We start from the raw sequence: 17,486 nt of genomic DNA, 5'->3' as shown, positions 1-17,486 counted from the left end.
TTAAGCGTTTTCCTGCCCTACAACCTACTCCGCACAACTACCATATCCTGCCATTCCACAACAGCAGGATACTTTGCCGACCTCGCCAAACCCTTCTTAACATCCTGGATCTCCCCGTCCTTTATATAAGTCGCTCCTTCTAGTACCTCATCCTTCAGCCCCTCTTCACCGTCACACGGATACCTCTCAACCAAAACCTGTATATTCTTCAGAATCGTCTGCGCTTCTTCTTCCTTGACCCCTGCAACTTTCATTACTCCGGCCCAATACGCCACAAACTCTGTAATGGTGGGGTTTTGCTCGGAGAACGGAGTTGCAGAAGCACCGGTGATGCCCAAATCCCGCTGGCGAACCAACGTTTCGAACGCTTCCGCAGCCGCAGGACTGACTTTCCTCGGGGGTACTTTCTGTGACAGCATGTGTACCGAAAGCTTGGCTCTTACGGGAGACGAGGGGTGGACGTATTTCATAAAGCAGTCCATGACATCGGCTTTTGTCACTGACTGGATTGCGACGGCGTCATTATCCCCTGCAAAAAAAAAAGGGTGATTTAGTACGAAAGGTAACGGATGGAGAGAAAGAGTAGCTTACTTCTGTAGAAATCCAAAGAGCCGCTGTTGATATAGGAGTAGTACGATGCACTTTCCTCACTAAGGTTCTTCCACTCTTCGGTCCATTTCCTCCTCAAACCCTCCTTATGCTCGCCAAATGCTGCATCAGACATGTCTTCTAGCATCGTCTTGATGCCCTCCAAGAATGTTTCGACACGTCCCTCCAGATAATGAGGCCGTTTCTCCGATTGCACGATTATTCTCAGCCCCTTCAATGTTGATCCCGATAGTAGTAAACCCGAACAATGTACAATATACCCCAGCTGTTCCTTAGTTCGGAGGATATTGAACGCCGGTTCCGTCATGATCTGGGTCAACAACGACGAAACTATTCGAAGTCGTGCATCATTCATCTCGCCGAAATGAAGGTAGTAGGTTAGGGCGTTGTTGGCTTGGGCGGGATTGCGGATGAGAGAAGGGTATATGTAGTTGCTTCCCGGAGGGAGCACCAACGCGAACTCGTTCAGGTCGCTAGGTTCCACGTCCTTCTCGAGTGGGCCTAACCCTGACTCGACCATCTCTGCGATGTCAACGGCTTCCTATAGAGTCAATCGAGTTAAACGTAATGTGTGGGACGTAATGAAAGCGACGTACCTCCTGAGTGACATTACCCACAGCCAACATGCTTATATGAACTTGGGAGAGAAGAAGAGCTGCATGTTTCTCGACCTCGTCGGGGGTAATGCCTTGTTGACGAGATCAGCAAGAAAAGTTGATAGGAAGGGGAAATAACATACCAGGCAACTCCCTTAATAACTCCTCTATCTTCCATGCCTTTTCTGAAAGGATGTATGAGGTGTAATAATTTGCAAGTCCATACGATTGTCCCATGAAAAAGTTCTCCCAAGCTTTCTTGTTCTATGACCAAGACCGTCAGAGAAGAATACCCCGAGGGACAAGAAAACCCACCTTCTCCACCACAAGTTCCAACCTTTCGGCGTCAACTTTCAACCCTTTAACCCGCTCAAGCACTTTACCCGCCAACACGTCCATCTTGTCGTTGTAACCTCGGAGAACAACATAGAAGCCTTTACTACTTGAGTGACAATCATACTTGAGTCCAGCCAATTCAGCGTCATACGAGAATTCCGTTAAGGACTCAGTGACCAAGTCAGTATAGAGTCGCGTAAGCACCGTTGAACGGGGTGTATTATCGGAGAACCGGCTGTCAAAAAGGGCATGGGTAAGAGAACGATACTGTTACAAAACGAAAAACCGACCTCCGTATGTGTATGGTGATTTCTGCTTTGGGAGCCCAGAACCGGTCGTCCTTCTTGTGCCACATACTACAGAGGGGCGTTGACCAGATCAGGTGCGGCCGTCTTTGCGGTTTGGCCACGTCCTTCCTCTCAACAGTCAGATTCTCTGGAATGAATTGATTCGATCCAGGTAGGAACAGATCCGGTACTGCTGGTCCTGCCGAACACGCCTTGACAAACTCCTCGGGGAACCTTTCGACCCGATACTTCGTTCCATACCATGGTTCCTGTTGCCATTGCACGGTGGTGTCAAAACGTGGTAATCGTTCCAACTCATCCTCTTTACCCATCAACAACACTCTTCCTTCCTCGATCCTGAGTCCATTCAAGAGAGCCTTCAGCTTTACTTCCCCGTTCCCGTTTTTCTCGTATCCAGGATACTCATCGCCCCAATTCCAGGTGACGTTAGGAGCAGCTAATAATAATTCCCTCGGAAATGGCTTAGCCATCGTTTCAGCGATAGTTGTTGCGTAACCATCGGGCTTTCTTTTCTCCAGAAATCGAAATCGAGTATGCGATAGAGAGGATGTCTGATGTTGATGGAAAGACTCAAAATGTGTTTGAGAGCGGAGGAGATTAAAGTATTTCGTAGAGAGGAGGACGACCTGTTGATAGTTTTCTGTTGAGCGTGTCAGCAAGAAAATGAGTTCTATTGGGGGGATTGACTAACTGAATCCCTTTTCAGTCAACTCAATGGTAACTCTCAACAGATCAAAACCTCTTCCCAACGCCTGAGGACCGCAACTAAGACTGACTGCCAGACCCTCCTTCTTGAGTAATGACAGAAGCGACCCAGGACCTTCATGCCCGATCAAGTGTGAGATGAAATTTGCCGGTTTATGTCTCCAGTGCTCTACTTGAGGATCAAGCGGGAAGGCGATCTCCAGCATGTGCATTGTCATAATTGTCGGAATGGAGACAATAGTCCCTTTCTCATTCGGACCCCAAGGATGGTCCGGGATCGTGGGAAGAGGGTCTATTCCACGGTTGGGTATCGGAGAGAACAGCGTGGATACGAGTTCAGAAAGATCGCTCAAGGAGTCTACAAAAAACATGAGCGAAGCCGTCGAAAACTGACGAAGAGTGACGTGCCCTTTCCAATCACACAAAGATGCATTCTTGACGCACAATACTCCCTCTCCCACCACTCGATCAAGCGTCGGCGCGTCTCTCGTCCGACTGCGCCACCATCCGAGTCTACATCGCTGTTCGTCGATATGTCCGAAGGGGCTGGTGATGCCATTCTGGATGGAAGTGGAGAGGGAGGGACCTGCAGTGTGGACAAGTCCGTTGGAGCTGGGTTGATGGTGGGTAACTTCCCCTTTGCCTTTAATTCTTGGGCTTTCCGGCTCAATGACTCTTTGTTGCCGCTTCCAAATTTGCTGAATGGATGTCCCGGCTTACTGAGATGCTTGTTGACCTGGAAGATACGCCAAAGATCTTGTTGATGATTCTTCTTGTGTTCAGAGTCGACAGCATTGAGTTCTCGGGTCGTGCAAGAAGGTGCAAAGAGAGGAGAATGGAAAAATGAAGAGAAGCGAGCAAGAGCACCAGAAAGGTGGGAGGTAGATATGCTGAAGTAGTAATTGGTGTTAGAAAGGGACGTGTAAGCGTTGGAAGAGCCATTGTTCTTGGCTAGATACTGTACAAGTGTAAGTAACGATCAGCGAAAGATCCCGAGTTGGCACGTACTTCACTATATTCGTTTTCCTTAGGAAAGTTCTCGGTACCCATGAATAACAGATGTTCACAAAAATGTGCGAGGCCTGGCATATCATCCTATCCCAGGCCATCAATAAAACATTGAATTTGAGAAGCTGGGTACTCACTGGATCCGACAGATGCCCGACCGCTACATCCAAACTCGCAGCCGCTTTGTCTGCTGTAGGATCATGAACAAGCGTTGCTTCTAGCCCATTCTCCAGTCTAATAATTCTGTACTCTCTATCATCTTGCTGAGACTTTTCTATAGGTTTCGTGAATACTGAGAACGGGGGTATCGTGTCGCGTGTAGGTGTAACGCGTCGCCACGAGGAGGTAGAAGAACTGATAGCCATTCGATGAGAATGGAATCGAGATATAATCAAAAAAACTGTGCTGAGCTGAAGGTTTTTTCGTTTGTGAGACCCTGGAAGTTTAAAAGAAGCTGTGAACGTTTGCCTGGCCAGCATGCGTGCATAAAAGGGATTGTCTATTGTTCTGCCTTACGTGCCTCTTCCGTTTCCGTCTCGGAAGTGGCGGCCAAAGATGACCAAACAGTCCGTTTTAGCCGCGGGTTCGACGACCCCAACAGTCGCGAATTTTCATTGGAGCTGGTTCTCGTAACCTTACACAGTCCAGCGACTCAGGCTTCGATCCACTGTCTGGTTAAATCAAGTTCGATCTACTTCGAGGGTCAACTTCGCTGTCATAAGGCCTAGAAGAGTCGGAACGAATCCTGAAGACGGAACATTGGGGGCTATTGGGAGGTCATGGAAGCCGCAATTCTAGTGATCCTGTCCGAACTTTATGTTGATAATGGTCTAGAGAGGGGCTACTGTACATACTTGTTGGGACCATCGAAACTAAGACTCGGACTATGGAATTCGAAGCCGAAGGTCGAAAATCAGACAAGAACCCTCTGAAATCCACGACGACAGTTCCAAGACCATAGTTTTGCACCGGGAGGTGGTGTACATAGGATCGCTCCCAAGCTCGTTTTCGCGGGTCGGGGTCTCGTCGCTCCAGGCTGGTAGCTGTTATGGATAGAGATTTGTGTACTGCTGTTGTTGATAATAATTAAAACTGTTGTAAGTACATGGCTTCTATAGGATCTACGGAAAGTGCTGATAACACATCTGATGTTGCAAAGACTCAGGAATCGTTATTTTTGGTGAGATTGCCTCCGGAACTGTGTAGCCCGCAAAAATTACTTACATTCGGCCTGGAAGAACCCAAGCTTGACTTCCTGAAAATCCAGTTTGCGTTAGAAACATCATTGGCTCAGTGGCTGCCGGCTTTACTCTGTCGTGGATTGGGCTTTCCGTCACGCGCTTCTACACTTGACCAACAACCACAACGTTCTCTAATTTCCTAACCATGGAATATTGGAATGGGCACGGCGGATATTACGATAACGGAGGGTATATGGAAGAAGATATGCCAGAGTACATGGGAGAAGATGGAATGCATCTGGAAGAACAACTTTCAGACGAAATTAGTACCTATATGCAAACTCGATTGTCCTAGAAATTATACTCAAAGCCCTTTCTAGTGAACTCCTCCCCTTCCCCTCCCGAACGTTTAGGCAACAACGGTCATCACCAACAATACCAGTCATTCGACGATATAGAGGAATACCCTGAAATTCACTCCTCCCAACAGCAAGCCTATCTCTATTCAGCGCCTCGCCAACCCTATCATCAAGATCCTGCTTTTTATGCTCAGCCAAATTCACGCCAATTTTACGAAGGTGTGATACTTAAGTACTTTCTGGTTGACGTCATCCCGTTCTTATAGTTGTTGAAGCCTCTCGAACTCGATTCCCTTTGAACCCGCAGCATGTACAAGCTTTCCGATGCAGTCGATCTGTAGTGCAGTCACGGACTCCATTTACACCAGTAAAAGAACGCGTCAACGCTGTCACTAACCCTGAATCGGAGATCCAGTGTTCTCGTGAAGATGTTCCATTTTCCCAGTCATCGATCCCTAGTAGCACCCCTCAAATAGGAAAGCGAATCAAGCTTCGTCCTGTTTCTGAACTTTGTGAGTACACGGAACGTGTTTGACGGCGGTAATGCTGCTCAGAGTCATTCTTTACAGCCGATATGTATCGTGCTATATTCAAGTTTGGCGTGTTTAATGCGGTCCAATCCTCATGTTTTGACGACGTAAGTTTGTGGATAATTTACTGTCTGCGGCGCTCATTGTTGTACTAGCTACTTCATTCATCGGAAAACCTGGTAGGCCTGACGTTTGCACCCATTATTTTGTGATGTAATGAGTCATAAATGTGCTCAGGTCGTCAGTGGTACGAAGCAGTGTCTTTTACGCATTTCTTGAGTGTCTTAAGCTTTATACAGCGCCAACAGGCAGTGGGAAAACAGCTCTCTTTGAACTGTCCATCATCAAGATGCTCAAACAGGCGAATGAGGAAGGTCAAAAATCAAAATGTGTCTATATCGCTCCGACTAAGGTTTGGTCGAGGATGCTACATATCGAAGTCGTTCTCAAGAATTTACGTACAGGCACTCTGCGGAGAGCGCTATCGAGACTGGGCGAATAAATTTGACCCTTTAGGTATCAAATGTAAGTAAAAAACTACCTCTAACCCCGATCCGGAATAACGATGCATACAGGTTACGAGCTGACAGGCGATACTGTCCATTTTGGGAAAGGCGTATGGGGGGATGCGAAGGATGCGAGCATCATGTTCGGCGATTTTGCTTTATTGTTAATGTTCTCGCTGATACCCCTTCAGAGTGACAACCGTACATCCTCATACACCCGTAAAGTTATGTTCTCTGATTTGCTTTGTTAGGGTGAAAAATGGGATAGTCTCACAAGGAATTGGGCAGACCACAGTCAAATTCTCTCTTCTATACGGCTTTTCCTTGTGGACGAAGTATGATGCTTCAATTGTACCTGTGTTCCCGAATTAAACGCTTCATCAGGTGCATATCCTTAACGAATCGAGAGGGAGTACTCTCGAAGTGGTGGTTTCACGAATGAAACTCCGCGGTTCAGCTGTCCGATTCATTGTTGTCTCCGCGACAGTACCCAATATACAGGACATTGCCTCTTGGATCGGGTCTAACCGTGTGGGAGGCAAAGGTGCCAAAGTATTCGAGGTCAGACTCTTGCTCGTCAGTTTCTGATGGCCCTTGATTACTCACTTGCTGCTTCCACAGTTTGGAGAGGAATTTCGTCCCTGTAAACTTACTCGCCATGTTATCGGCGTACACCGTCCAAAAGGACAGAACGACTTCGTATTCTCGAAGAACTTGGATTACAAACTCTTTGGTGCCTTGCAAACGCATTCTATCGGAAAACCAGTTTTGGTGTTCGTATCGACCAGAAAGGGTATGTTAAGTTCCAAGCCTGAATGAATATAATCTGAGCATACATAGGTGTGTTTGCCACTGCACAGCAACTTGCGAAAGACTACAAAGGGGTGGAGGAGAAGAGGCAGTCATTGCCTTGGACTAAGCCGATCAGGTATCCGTATGCATGCGTTTGTTTTAGAGATCAAGTCTTTTAAGATGGTGGCCTTCAGGATCGATCAAGTATTCACCGACAAGAGTCTTGCCGGTAATATAATTGCGCTAGTGGTGATTACAAACTGTAACCTGTCATACTTCTTGCAGAGTTAGCGGCGCTGGGTATTGGTGTGCACCATGCCGGCATGACCTTGGACGATCGCAGGGCAATGGAAGACCTTTTTCTCAGGAGAATAATCCGTGTCATGGTTGCGACGTCGGTGAGAGTTCTTACTCGCCTTGATCGCTCTTGTCTGAATTGGGATGTAGACTTTAGCAGTCGGAGTAAATCTTCGTGCGATTCTCTGTCCACTTTTACTATGGACCTCGTATTGAATCCTGTCCTAGCTGCACATACCGTCGTCATTAAAGGCGTCCATACCTTCCAGAATAATGCGTCAGTTGAATACTCTGATTTGGACATAATGCAAATGCTCGGTCGAGCGGTGAGATTCAGTGTCGCCATCGTGAAGAGGACCTGTTTTGTTGATAAATTGTATGGTCTACGTAGGGGAGGCCCCAGTTTGGTAAGTTCTGAAGTTGAATCTTTCGCTCACTGCGGCCTAATTGTCGACCGTAGACAAAGAGGGAGTTGCTATCATTATCTGCGAAACCGAGTTAGAACACAAGTATCAAACGCTTGTTCAAGGGAAATCGATTGTCGAGAGCTCTTTGCAGAATAATCTCGAGGAACATCTCAATTCCGAGATTGGTCTCGGAACAATTACGAACATTACGTCTGCTAAAGAGTGGCTCAAAAGCTCGTTTTTATACCAAAGAATCCAGAAGAACCCATCGCATTATTCCGTAAATAAAGGTGATAATCAGACGTGGGAGGAGAAGATGGACGACATAGTGACCGGGGGTGTGGAAAGCCTAAGGGACTCTCAACTCATTATGCAGGCTGAAGATGGCGATGAAGAGACTCTCCAGAGCACCGAGTTTGGCGACATAATGAGCAAGGTATGTGCCTACTTTCTTCATTGATTCTTTCCCTCTCTCTGACTGGCTCCAGTTTTATATCCGACAAAAGACGGTAATTTCTTGAGTGGGTTTCGATCCGACAATACCTCACGAACATGAGCTTAGATGTGTTCTATTTTGGCGCTACCAGAAATCCCCAGCCTACGCGATGTGGTTCGTTTTCTTCTGGATGTGTTTGATTCTTAATTGAGATTTCCAATAGCTTGAGATGGTCTCTAGTGCAGAGGAGTGCGCTGGTATATTTTCCTACTGTTTCTCTAGCTCATATACTTCCTCAGGCTCTCAGAGTCAAAACTCAGAGGATCGGAGAAATCAGTGAGCTGACACTCTCCGCCTGGCTGGCGAGACGACTGACCCCCGAGGTAGGTGTATAACAAGCTTCGGAAGCACAATGATATACGGTTTGAAGTCAAGAAAATCGAGAAAACGGCTGATAAGGTGTTCACACTGATTCAGGTTAGTCTGAGAATTTCCGGTACTTCTTCATTACCCATTCATTCCTTCCACCAATAACAGGCTGTTCTCGGTGGAATATCGCTCAATGACCCGGAGTATAAGACAGGAGACAGTCAGATTCATCTCGAGGCGTTCAGCGTTTTCCGTCATCTTCCTCGAATTGCTCGAGGTTCGTGAGGAATGATTTTTGGCCTCGCCACTGATGTAAAGTTGTGTAGCCATCGTCGATGTCGGCATAATTCGCAGAAGAGGAGCGCAACTTAAGCACGGATTGGAACTGTCTGTCCATTCTCCTTATCTATGTCCGCACTAGGTTAACTCCCATCCGTAGACTCCGTTGTTTTACTGCCAAGGCCTGGGAGAATCGACCGGTTTCCCTCAAGCAACTCGAGTCTATTGGCGAAAAATCGTAAGTTCGCTCCTTTCATTTCGTGTTATCGAGGATTGAATCACTACCCGAATAGACTCAAAGTAGGTCCACTTCGTTCAGCGAAGGCCAAACATAGCCTTACCTGTTCACTGAAAGATATTGACTGAGCATGGGATTACTTCTCTGGAGATCTTGCGCAAACAGGATGCTCTTCGTCTGGAAATGGTAGGTATAGAAGGGGCGGCGTCTTGAAGTTTCTGACAACTTCTCTCTTAGTTGCTCAACAGACGACCACCATTTGGATTGCAGCTGCTCGCAGCCGTTCGCGAATTTCCTCTTTACTCTTTGAAAGTGGTCGAAAAAGAAGTGCACACCAGCGGCGGCAAAAAGCCCGTCGAGGTCGTCTTGGGCATTAGCTGTGGTTTACTCGAAAATCCGGGCGAAACCACTTCCAAGCACAAGAAAATGAAGTCTCGATTCACCAACATGACTGTAGTTTTGACTCTCACCTCAGACTACCAGTTTGTCGAATTTCGGCGAATTCCGTGAGTGAACTTGTCTTTGGTCTTGGATTACTAAACTTACCAGAGGTTGTTGTGTATAGGACGAAGGTCTTGAAAGACGAAAAACACTTCGATCTCAAAGTAGCATTGGACAAACCCAGCCAGTCGGTGACGGTCTATATGGTCTCGGTGAGTGCGTTCCTTGAGTAAGCAGGTTCTGTGGATGGAACCACAGTCGTTCCAGGAAACTTTCGTTGGTGTCACGGTGTCCAAGTCCTACCGTCCAAACATACCGTCAAGTGAATATCCAACTAGATGTACGAAACCTTCGACTATATTGGTGCGCAAGTCGTGGTGGACATTTCTCGATACCTCCACTAATTACCTTTTTCAGGACATGGAACTTGATGGTTTGGAAGGCTGTTCGGACCTATTCAGCATGGACGATATCGACCAAAACGGGGATGAAATCCCGACCGAGAAAGGTCCAGACACAGTCGTTCCCAAAGACCTTGTTAAGACCAAACCTTCGATCACCCCTGCCACTAAACTGCTAGAAAAGCAAAAGAACGTTAAGGCGAAGCTCTTGGTGGAAAAGGCGGAGTCAGAGAAGCTTCCGAACGGGAACTATCGGTTTGTATAAGTTTGACTGCCTGCGGAAATGGAATACTTATGATCATTAGATGCAACCACTCATGCAAAGACAAGACCGCTTGTAGACATCTTTGGTGAGACCATTGGCATGATTGGCCTGATCGTGAATTGCAACTAACATCGTCTCAAGTTGCCGCGAAGGAACAGCTAAGCCACCAAGATCTCATCCATCTGCTTCCCTCAAGTCCCCACAACCTTTGCAGACGAAACAAACTGTAAAGCCTCAACCTGCCCCCGCCAAAACTCAAAAGCTCATGACTGGTCCGAAACACGATCACACGCTGGAGGATCTGGAAAAGTTGCACAAAGAAACAAATGTTGAAGAAAACCTGAACATGCGCAAGGGGCACCGTTTGAAACTAGATCTGCTACGCTCAACTGGAACTCTGACTAACCGTAAGAAGAAGCCTATGCCTACTCCTGATTTCGACATCAAGTTCTCCTGGATCAAGGACGCGAATCAAGGCGAAACAACGGACCGGACCTTATCCGATTTCAGTGACGATGACGACCTGCCAGAGGCTGATCACATCTTCAGCTCGCTCGAAAAAGGCTTATCTCATAAACGAAAACAGTCTTCGGATACCTTGTATTCTGATTCAGAAATCGATACGCTTATTCTTCCTCATGAAGATGCTCACTCCAAAAGAAAGTCTTCATACACTACCAGGCCTTCACCTCCTACAAGCCCCGCAAAACGCTTGAAAACCTCAAACAAGGTAATTATCGATTATTCGCGAGGTCTTTTCGTACCACTGAAACGTTCCTTTCTTTAATTTTAGGATACCAGATCGACCGGCACACTCTTCCTTCCAGCTACCTCCGATAATGTTGATGTTCCTGCTACGGTTGATATACCGGACGACGAAGATGACGGTGTAGAAATCCTCGATTCTCCTGTATATGATGAACCTCCCCCGATGTTCAGTGGGAACATCGATGATTTCACGTTGGACCTTCAATGCCTTGGTACTTCGGACACGTCTGTGTCCTCTGAAGTTGACAACGCGTCTGTCGAGATCAATTTCCCCCCAATGTCGCGTTCCTGGCGACAGAGGGTGCTGGAAACAACTGCCACCGATTCTCCCGTCTGTAAACCATCGCATCGTGTTGAAGGTCAGGCTGGACCTGTAAAAAGTGAGACTGTGGAAATTGAGAAAGGAACGGAGGAAACAGAATCGGCGAAGGACGAGATGGAGGAAGAATTCGCTGCTTTGGAAGCTTGGTTGAATAGTAGTGCGGTAGAGATCATCGAGGGTTGATTCGGAAACACAGATAGAATTAACTTTGGTAAATGCTCCTTTACTGTACTCGTGCCAATCCGGAAGCGCCTCCCTTGTATCATTAATTGCATTCAGTGGTGAATTCGTCGTCTTTTGACTGTCAGCGTAACAGCGTTTATCGAGATGAACCTTCAAGTTGAGCGTGATTGGATTTCAAAAGGAACGGCTCGAGTAAGTGCTTCTCAGCAAATTTCAGGGAGTGGACAGACAACGGCATCGTTTTTGACCAGGGGGAAATTTGAGCGTATGGTGAATGTTTTCCAACGTCGGCCGAGTCGGATTGGGTGCGTGGAATGGGGGACATTCTACGTATAAATCGTGCTGGCGAGCTCATGTTCAATCACAGGTCATTTCTCCGCTTGTTGCCTCGCTCAAGAGGTTCGTTTTGTCCATGTTTTTGCCTGATCAGTGGTGATAGGATGTAGGTATCTGGGGAGCTCCTGTGCGAGCCCGATTTTTTCTTTCTTGCGTGTAAAGGAACCTCCACAGAAGTAACTTCCAAAGTGAAAATTGTTCTGGCCTTCCTTGCAGTTGGAACAGTTTGATCGTATACGATCGATAACAGAGGGGGATTGCTACATTGAAATGGTCAACTTGTTTTCAAAAATACAAAGGTGATGGTTCGAAAGCCATGTAGAAAGCAGCGACAAGAGTTATAACAAAACGCCCCATAATTCATTTTCTAGCTCGACTGGGAGCAACCATTGGCTGGGTTGGAGGAACAAAGTCCTTTGGGCGACGAAACAAGAGAACGTGAGGTTCAGGCACTAGTAAGAGAACTTTTCATCGAACCGAGAGTAGAATGGGAGAAGGGAAGCTCGGACCATGAATCTCGTAGTGTTCCCACCCAAGACTCTGCTGAATGCCTATTGCCCTCCATTCCTTCTCGGCTAACAGTCGCAGAGCTCCCGTCTTCTGATCCCAGAAGGTTTCAGGGATATAACGCAGTAGTTGTTTGGGTAAAATAACGTGTCTGTATTCGTAGAAATCATCCGAGTATCGGTCAGAGTAGTTGATTCTAAGGGATGAAGGCGAGTCAGTATCTCAACCAGGAATGGAGATGAAACAGACCTTTCAAGAATCTCTTCAAGCTTCCTTTGCTCCTCCTCTTTTTGAGAGGTGTCTTGCGCCTCGGACATATTGGACTTCTGAGCGATGACTGGAGTTCAGAACAACGAGAGGGTCGAGAGGGTCAGTCGGGTGTTACTGGGCGGACGCGCTTGAAATCACGTGTGCATCGGCCATATCGGCGTGTCATGAGGTCGTGAAAGCACGTGATACTTTTTTTATAGGCATCCGAGGTGTCAGGTGAGCAGCTACAGAGGACTCGATATTAACGCGGCCGTAACGCACTTCGCCACGCTATGTATAGCTGCAACGCCCTTATCAAACTGCGCTTACGCAGCAGCTATACAGTCGGGGGTCTGACTTGGGAGACTACTTCGCCGCAGCTGCGACAAACAAATTTGTTGTGAGCAATTTTTCATCGATAGTTCTTCAACTGACACTCTCATCTCGCCATGGAGCTGAACATCCGATATCTTCCACGATCCATTGGGGTTTGGGATCTTACCCGCACATTAGCCAAGGAGATCTTGCACAATGATGACTTTCATCCGCGAAGCGATCCGAATGAGCGACGCATCAATTTCAAGGTCGAGATTAATCCTAGCAAAGCAGGTGGGCTGAGGAATGACGGTACTGGGGTTCTGGTGCTACCTCATGCACATATCGGACACAAGTTTCTAGACTGGGTGAATGAGAAGCCCTTGAAGATCGAAGGGAGGAAAATTAAATTCTATCTCGAAAACCGAAAACCACGACATCGGCTCTGCTTGACATTGCAGAGGACACCATATGTTGATCCCGATAAGGAGGAGGCCCATGCGAGGAAAGTGTTCGATCTCGATACCGCACTTCGCGTTGATACAGTGGAATTCGGGGTCTTCTTTTCCGCTGTTTCTGCAACAGGGGCGAAGCGGAACTCTCGAGAGTTCTCCATAGAATGGAAGCAGGATTATGTCAAAGACAGTGCCGCTTGGTTGAGATTTGAATACGACCACAAGCTCATTCGAATCACGGTGTGTATAATCCACTCGATACAGCGCAAGGCAGATTCTGATGTATGTATCCCAACAGCTAGGAAATTCGATGACTGAGCGTATAGGTTATTCCATCGCAATACCTTTCGCCAGCATAACGAAGGTTGGGTATGGCCACGACCCTGCCACATGTCAGTCCTTCAGTATCGGTCTCATTGGTAGCTTGTGTTAAACTAAACATGTATTTGTTCCAGATATCTGTCTGGACACCTTGACACCTCCTCTATTCGAAAAGGAAGATTTACATCGAACTTTCGTCGGTGATGATCGTTTGGACAGGATGAAGTTCAAACATCGCGTTGGCAGCCTCAACCCAGGTCATGAACGAATAGCTCCATACTGTCATAAACTGAGAGTCACGCTTTGCGATAACGATCCACGAAACGATATAGCAGGCGCGTTCAGAAGATTGTGCAAGACCGCGGAGCTTGCGGATAGTTTGATTCGCTACTGTGCTCCCCCATTCAACGTAGAGGCCGCGAGCCATTCACTTTTCTCAGACAAACGTCTTCATCTACTTCGCGGAAATTTCAAGGAGTTCGACTGGCCTGTCGTGTTCCAGTTGGAATCTCTCATTCACAATTGCCGGCTCCATCCGGGCGAGATAGATGTTTTGCTCCCTCGAATACGAAAGCTTCATGAAGAGCATGTCCAGGATACCGAGGATACCCAATATCTATCCAGGTTTCTGAGGGCGTACAACATGGCCCTTTCCGATCCCTGTGATAAAGGGAATTTCATCCAATGCTTCGAAAAGGTTCGGAGGGATTTCAAACCAAACCACTTCGGTCTCCCTCGTGGCAACTTTAACTGTCGTCATGTCACCTTTACACCGACACGTTTGATCTTGGAAGGTCCATATCCTACTCAATCCAATCGTATCATTCGCTTGTACGAGGGTTACGAGGACAACTTCATCCGCGTCGATTTCCGTGATGAAGACAGGCTTCAATATCGATGGGATCGCGAAGTCGATGGGAGGTCTTTCCTCCAGGATCGCGTTGGCGGGACTCTGAAGAATGGGTTCGAGTTGGGAGGTCGCTACTTCCAGTTTCTTGCGTATTCAAATTCCGCTCTTCGTGAGCATGCGGTCTGGTTCATGTCATCTTTTGAACATCCCGACGATGGCTGGGTGACGCCAGACAAGATCCGGGACTCGATTGGAGATTTTAAGAACCTCAAAGAGGAAGACTACTCCGAGGAGGACATACGGTTTGGATTTCTTGAAAAGGACAAGAAGTTGCTCAAGCAGCCTTCAAAATATGCAGCGAGAATAGCTCAAGCGTTCACTGCAACCGATCCCTCCGTAAAAATCCAACGAGACGAATGGGAGATCGTAGACGACCTCGGGGACGAGCCATACCTCTTCACAGATGGCGTCGGAACCATAGCGGAATCATTGGCCGACGAAATCTGGGCTGCTCTCTGCAAAGCTCGAGGCAATGATCCCACACGTATTGGTAGACCCTCAGCAGTGAGTTGGCGGTGATTCTATATCGACATTCATGTTGCTCAATTTGTGCAGTATCAAATTCGGTTTCTGGGCTTCAAAGGCATGGTCGTGGTGGACAAGCAATTGGACAAGATGGACGGCAAAATTCGTATGCGCCTCCGACCGAGTATGAGGAAGTTTGGCAAGCGAGCCTTTGGAACTGGTCGTAAAGCGCCAGCACAGCAGCAGATACAACACGACGAAGAACACTGGCACCAGCACTCTGAACTTGAATCAGCCGATATAGAGATTGCCCGTTCGTTTGAGAGGCCCAACTCTAGTTACCTCAATAGGTAGGTCCTGCGGTTACCGTCATTACCATTTCCTTACCCATGTTTTGACCACTCTCACTCAAGGCCACTCGTCACCATTTTGGAGGGCCGAGGCGTAAAGAAGGAAGCATTCCTCGATCTTCTTGACGATGCGGTTGCCGATGTTCACAGTGTCGATGAGTCCCTTCAGACGTTCTACAGTTTCTTGCGGGACCATAGCCTTGGGAATACATATAATCTGTCCTGGATCCTGGCGCAGTTGGAAAAGATGGACGGGTTTATTGGCGACTTGCCAGATGGACCTGCTAGTAACCAGCATGTCAATATCGATAATCCATTCTTGCAACAACTTCGTGAAGTTGCACGTATGGATGTGCTCCGTGAAATCAAACATAGGGCGAGGATTCCAGTCCCTAAGAGTCACCTCCTAGTCGGGGTAGCGGATGAGGGTCCAGCATATGTGAAGTCTGGGTACCACGACGTCTACTGTCTCCCAGAGGGGCACATTTACGGTAAGGGAGGCATTCGACGACAATTTTATGCATTATATCAATATTGCCTCTACAGCATGTGTTCAAAAACCTGGCGATGAAGAACCGACTTATGTGGAAGGGGCGTGCACGATATCCCGTAGTCCCGTAGCTCATCCTGGTGATGGTAAGATTGCTTTACCATTTTTTTTCGCTTTCGGAGCATTAAAATGTCACTTTTAGTGCAAAGGGTCCATGCTATTGGCAAACCACCACCAGGCATGCTATGTTTCTTCGAAGGTTTAAAGAATGTTGTGGTTCTGCCTAGTGTTGGTATGTCTCCCTTCATATTCATACTGCAACGCTCGACCGAAACGGCTCAGGAAAACGTTCTCTGGCATCGTGCTTGGGAGGAGGTGACTTGGATGGGTATGTAATCATCCTACGCCTCTTGGTTTTTTCCTCTCACTCAATCCGTGTCATGAAGTGATTTATACGATGTAATCACACATTCAGAGCTGTTACCCACGCAAAACGAGAAACCCGCTTCTTATGATGAGGTTAAAACACTCACCCTTGACCGAGATAGCAACATCGAAGACGTCTGCGACTTCGTGGTTGAGTACATATACTCAGATCTTCTGGTAAGCAATACCACAATATTCACATTTTACGTTTACGCTGATTTCTGCTCAGGGGTTACTTTCGGATCGTTTGCTAGTTATTGCAGGTGAGCTTTGCCTACCCGCATTCAATTACTGAATTGACTAACAAGGATGCAAAGACCAGGCCAAGGTATACTTTTATCACCCCAACGGGACAAAAAGTGACCCTCGTTTTTTGTAAAAGGATGGTATATACGACAAAGATTGTCTAAAATTGGCAAGGCTATGTGCACAGGTACGCGTGGCCAGTTTCATTCTCATTCCATCTCAATGTCTTCCCCCTAAAGGCGGTCGACTATCCGAAACAGGGCATCCCAGTCGATCTGGATGAAAACAGACTCCCATCCGCACTCATTCGATGCAAACCCGACTGGCATGCTGCTGAAGTCGTGGATCCAAGAGGAACTGACTATTATCTGTCGACCCGGGCGCTAGGGGAGATGTTCCGAAAAGTGGTCCTCGCAACCCCAGAGGAAATCGCAGCTTCATTGGAAGATAATCAGCACGCCTCGCCGATCAATGGCACTGAGTCGACGAAATCGAAATCGAAAGTAGCTGGGACCTTTTCAGACCCAGTCTCGCGCATTCTAAGGAACAGAGTACAAGGATACCTTTTTCCTTATGTCGACCCCGATAGCTCAAAAGATCCGGAGATGGATAATATATTCTCCAAGTATCAGGATGAGCTTCGGTATATTTGCGCTACACATACTCTTAGCAATACTCCCGGCGTGACACTATTGGAGGCCGAGGTAGTGACGGGTACCATTCTAGCCAAATGTTCACAAAACAGGTGGAGAAAGGATAGAATGTTCCGGATGAAGACGCATGCCAGCACGCTGGTTAAAGAGGTTGCGAGGATTTTGTCGACTTGTCCTGATAGGGATCTGGATGACCGTGGACAGGCTCTCTATACTCTAGAACGGGCCTGGTGGGCGTGGGATTTCAGTCTGAAGAGGGCGGTATTGAGCGGGGCGCGTGAGGGCTTCGGCGGGCATAGTTTTGGATTGATTGCAGTGGATTGCATTCTAAAAGCTTTGGAAGAATTGGGACGTATGGAAAACCAAACTGATGCCAAATAGGTGCATTATTGATCTGAAACAGTAGCACACCGCCGTAATCCATGAT

At 47.4% G+C, this 17,486-nt stretch overlaps 5 protein-coding genes across 6 annotated transcripts; 3 read left to right on the top strand and 2 right to left on the bottom strand.

Moving 5' to 3' along the window:
* Nucleotides 1-17: 17 nt before the first annotated feature.
* Nucleotides 18-4,054, bottom strand: E1B28_009124 (uncharacterized protein; the record flags this gene model as incomplete). Its single annotated transcript, XM_043153992.1, has 10 exons — nucleotides 3,700-4,054; nucleotides 3,563-3,649; nucleotides 2,963-3,512; nucleotides 2,541-2,912; nucleotides 1,832-2,489; nucleotides 1,521-1,776; nucleotides 1,349-1,469; nucleotides 1,206-1,297; nucleotides 592-1,150; nucleotides 18-529 (listed from the first exon to the last, which is right to left on the bottom strand). The coding sequence occupies exons 1-10, from the start codon at nucleotides 4,039-4,041 to the stop codon at nucleotides 18-20; spliced, it is 3,549 nt and encodes a 1,182-aa protein (XP_043009278.1). The 5' UTR covers nucleotides 4,042-4,054.
* Nucleotides 4,055-4,142: 88 nt separating this feature from the next.
* On the top strand, nucleotides 4,143-11,345 carry E1B28_009123 (uncharacterized protein). Its single transcript, XM_043153991.1, has 39 exons — nucleotides 4,143-4,659; nucleotides 4,722-4,742; nucleotides 4,801-5,069; nucleotides 5,124-5,321; nucleotides 5,378-5,614; nucleotides 5,672-5,739; nucleotides 5,788-5,811; nucleotides 5,870-5,879; nucleotides 5,932-6,044; nucleotides 6,097-6,157; nucleotides 6,208-6,280; nucleotides 6,330-6,339; nucleotides 6,390-6,473; nucleotides 6,523-6,699; nucleotides 6,760-6,931; nucleotides 6,979-7,066; nucleotides 7,125-7,159; nucleotides 7,216-7,328; nucleotides 7,378-7,402; nucleotides 7,456-7,553; nucleotides 7,619-7,634; nucleotides 7,688-8,070; nucleotides 8,123-8,143; nucleotides 8,197-8,244; nucleotides 8,294-8,319; nucleotides 8,370-8,406; nucleotides 8,458-8,547; nucleotides 8,608-8,716; nucleotides 8,766-8,826; nucleotides 8,879-8,956; nucleotides 9,012-9,018; nucleotides 9,074-9,142; nucleotides 9,194-9,462; nucleotides 9,522-9,609; nucleotides 9,665-9,760; nucleotides 9,815-10,053; nucleotides 10,104-10,148; nucleotides 10,205-10,793; nucleotides 10,857-11,345. Exons 3-39 carry the CDS (start codon nucleotides 4,949-4,951, stop codon nucleotides 11,334-11,336), a joined length of 4,458 nt encoding a protein of 1,485 aa, XP_043009277.1. The 5' UTR covers nucleotides 4,143-4,659; nucleotides 4,722-4,742; nucleotides 4,801-4,948; the 3' UTR covers nucleotides 11,337-11,345.
* Nucleotides 11,346-11,886: 541 nt separating this feature from the next.
* On the bottom strand, nucleotides 11,887-12,580 carry E1B28_009122 (uncharacterized protein). 2 transcript variants are annotated; one of them, XM_043153989.1, is made up of 3 exons: nucleotides 12,429-12,580; nucleotides 12,182-12,375; nucleotides 11,887-12,124 (listed from the first exon to the last, which is right to left on the bottom strand). In XM_043153989.1, exons 1-3 carry the CDS (start codon nucleotides 12,494-12,496, stop codon nucleotides 12,033-12,035), a joined length of 354 nt encoding a protein of 117 aa, XP_043009275.1. In that variant the 5' UTR covers nucleotides 12,497-12,580; the 3' UTR covers nucleotides 11,887-12,032. The 2 variants fall into 2 exon arrangements, with proteins under 2 accessions (XP_043009275.1, XP_043009276.1); XM_043153990.1 differs by having other exon boundaries at nucleotides 11,887-12,375.
* Nucleotides 12,581-12,877: 297 nt separating this feature from the next.
* On the top strand, nucleotides 12,878-16,539 carry E1B28_009121 (uncharacterized protein; the record flags this gene model as incomplete). Its single annotated transcript, XM_043153988.1, has 11 exons — nucleotides 12,878-13,438; nucleotides 13,497-13,590; nucleotides 13,654-14,933; nucleotides 14,985-15,244; nucleotides 15,308-15,735; nucleotides 15,791-15,880; nucleotides 15,937-16,026; nucleotides 16,077-16,122; nucleotides 16,181-16,337; nucleotides 16,390-16,423; nucleotides 16,478-16,539. The coding sequence occupies 11 exons, from the start codon at nucleotides 12,878-12,880 to the stop codon at nucleotides 16,537-16,539; spliced, it is 3,102 nt and encodes a 1,033-aa protein (XP_043009274.1).
* A 259-nt stretch (nucleotides 16,540-16,798) lies between these two features.
* E1B28_009120 (uncharacterized protein) lies at nucleotides 16,799-17,440 on the top strand (the record flags this gene model as incomplete). The annotated part of the gene is made up of 1 exon (XM_043153987.1): nucleotides 16,799-17,440. One exon carries the CDS (start codon nucleotides 16,799-16,801, stop codon nucleotides 17,438-17,440), a length of 642 nt encoding a protein of 213 aa, XP_043009273.1.
* Between the last annotated feature and the right edge of the window lie 46 nt (nucleotides 17,441-17,486).

Source organism: Marasmius oreades, chromosome 5 (genome assembly GCF_018924745.1).
Source record: "Marasmius oreades isolate 03SP1 chromosome 5, whole genome shotgun sequence".
Classification (NCBI taxonomy): Eukaryota; Fungi; Basidiomycota; class Agaricomycetes; order Agaricales; family Marasmiaceae; genus Marasmius; species Marasmius oreades.
Note: the sequence above shows the minus strand (reverse complement) of the source record. Positions and strands in the feature narration are given on the sequence as shown.

Coding starts and splice junctions, on each gene's coding strand:
- E1B28_009123 (XM_043153991.1), top strand. CDS start 4,949: ATGGAATATTGGAATGGGCACGGCGGATATTACGATAACGGAGGGTAT. Junction 5,322..5,377: donor TTCACGCCAATTTTACGAAG/GTGTGATACTTA, acceptor TAGTTGTTGAAG/CCTCTCGAACTCGATTCCCT. Junction 8,717..8,765: donor TCTTCCTCGAATTGCTCGAG/GTTCGTGAGGAA, acceptor AAAGTTGTGTAG/CCATCGTCGATGTCGGCATA.
- E1B28_009122 (XM_043153989.1), bottom strand. CDS start 12,496: ATGTCCGAGGCGCAAGACACCTCTCAAAAAGAGGAGGAGCAAAGGAAG. Junction 12,376..12,428: donor CTTGAAGAGATTCTTGAAAG/GTCTGTTTCATC, acceptor TTCATCCCTTAG/AATCAACTACTCTGACCGAT. Junction 12,125..12,181: donor GGAACACTACGAGATTCATG/GTCCGAGCTTCC, acceptor TTCTCTTACTAG/TGCCTGAACCTCACGTTCTC.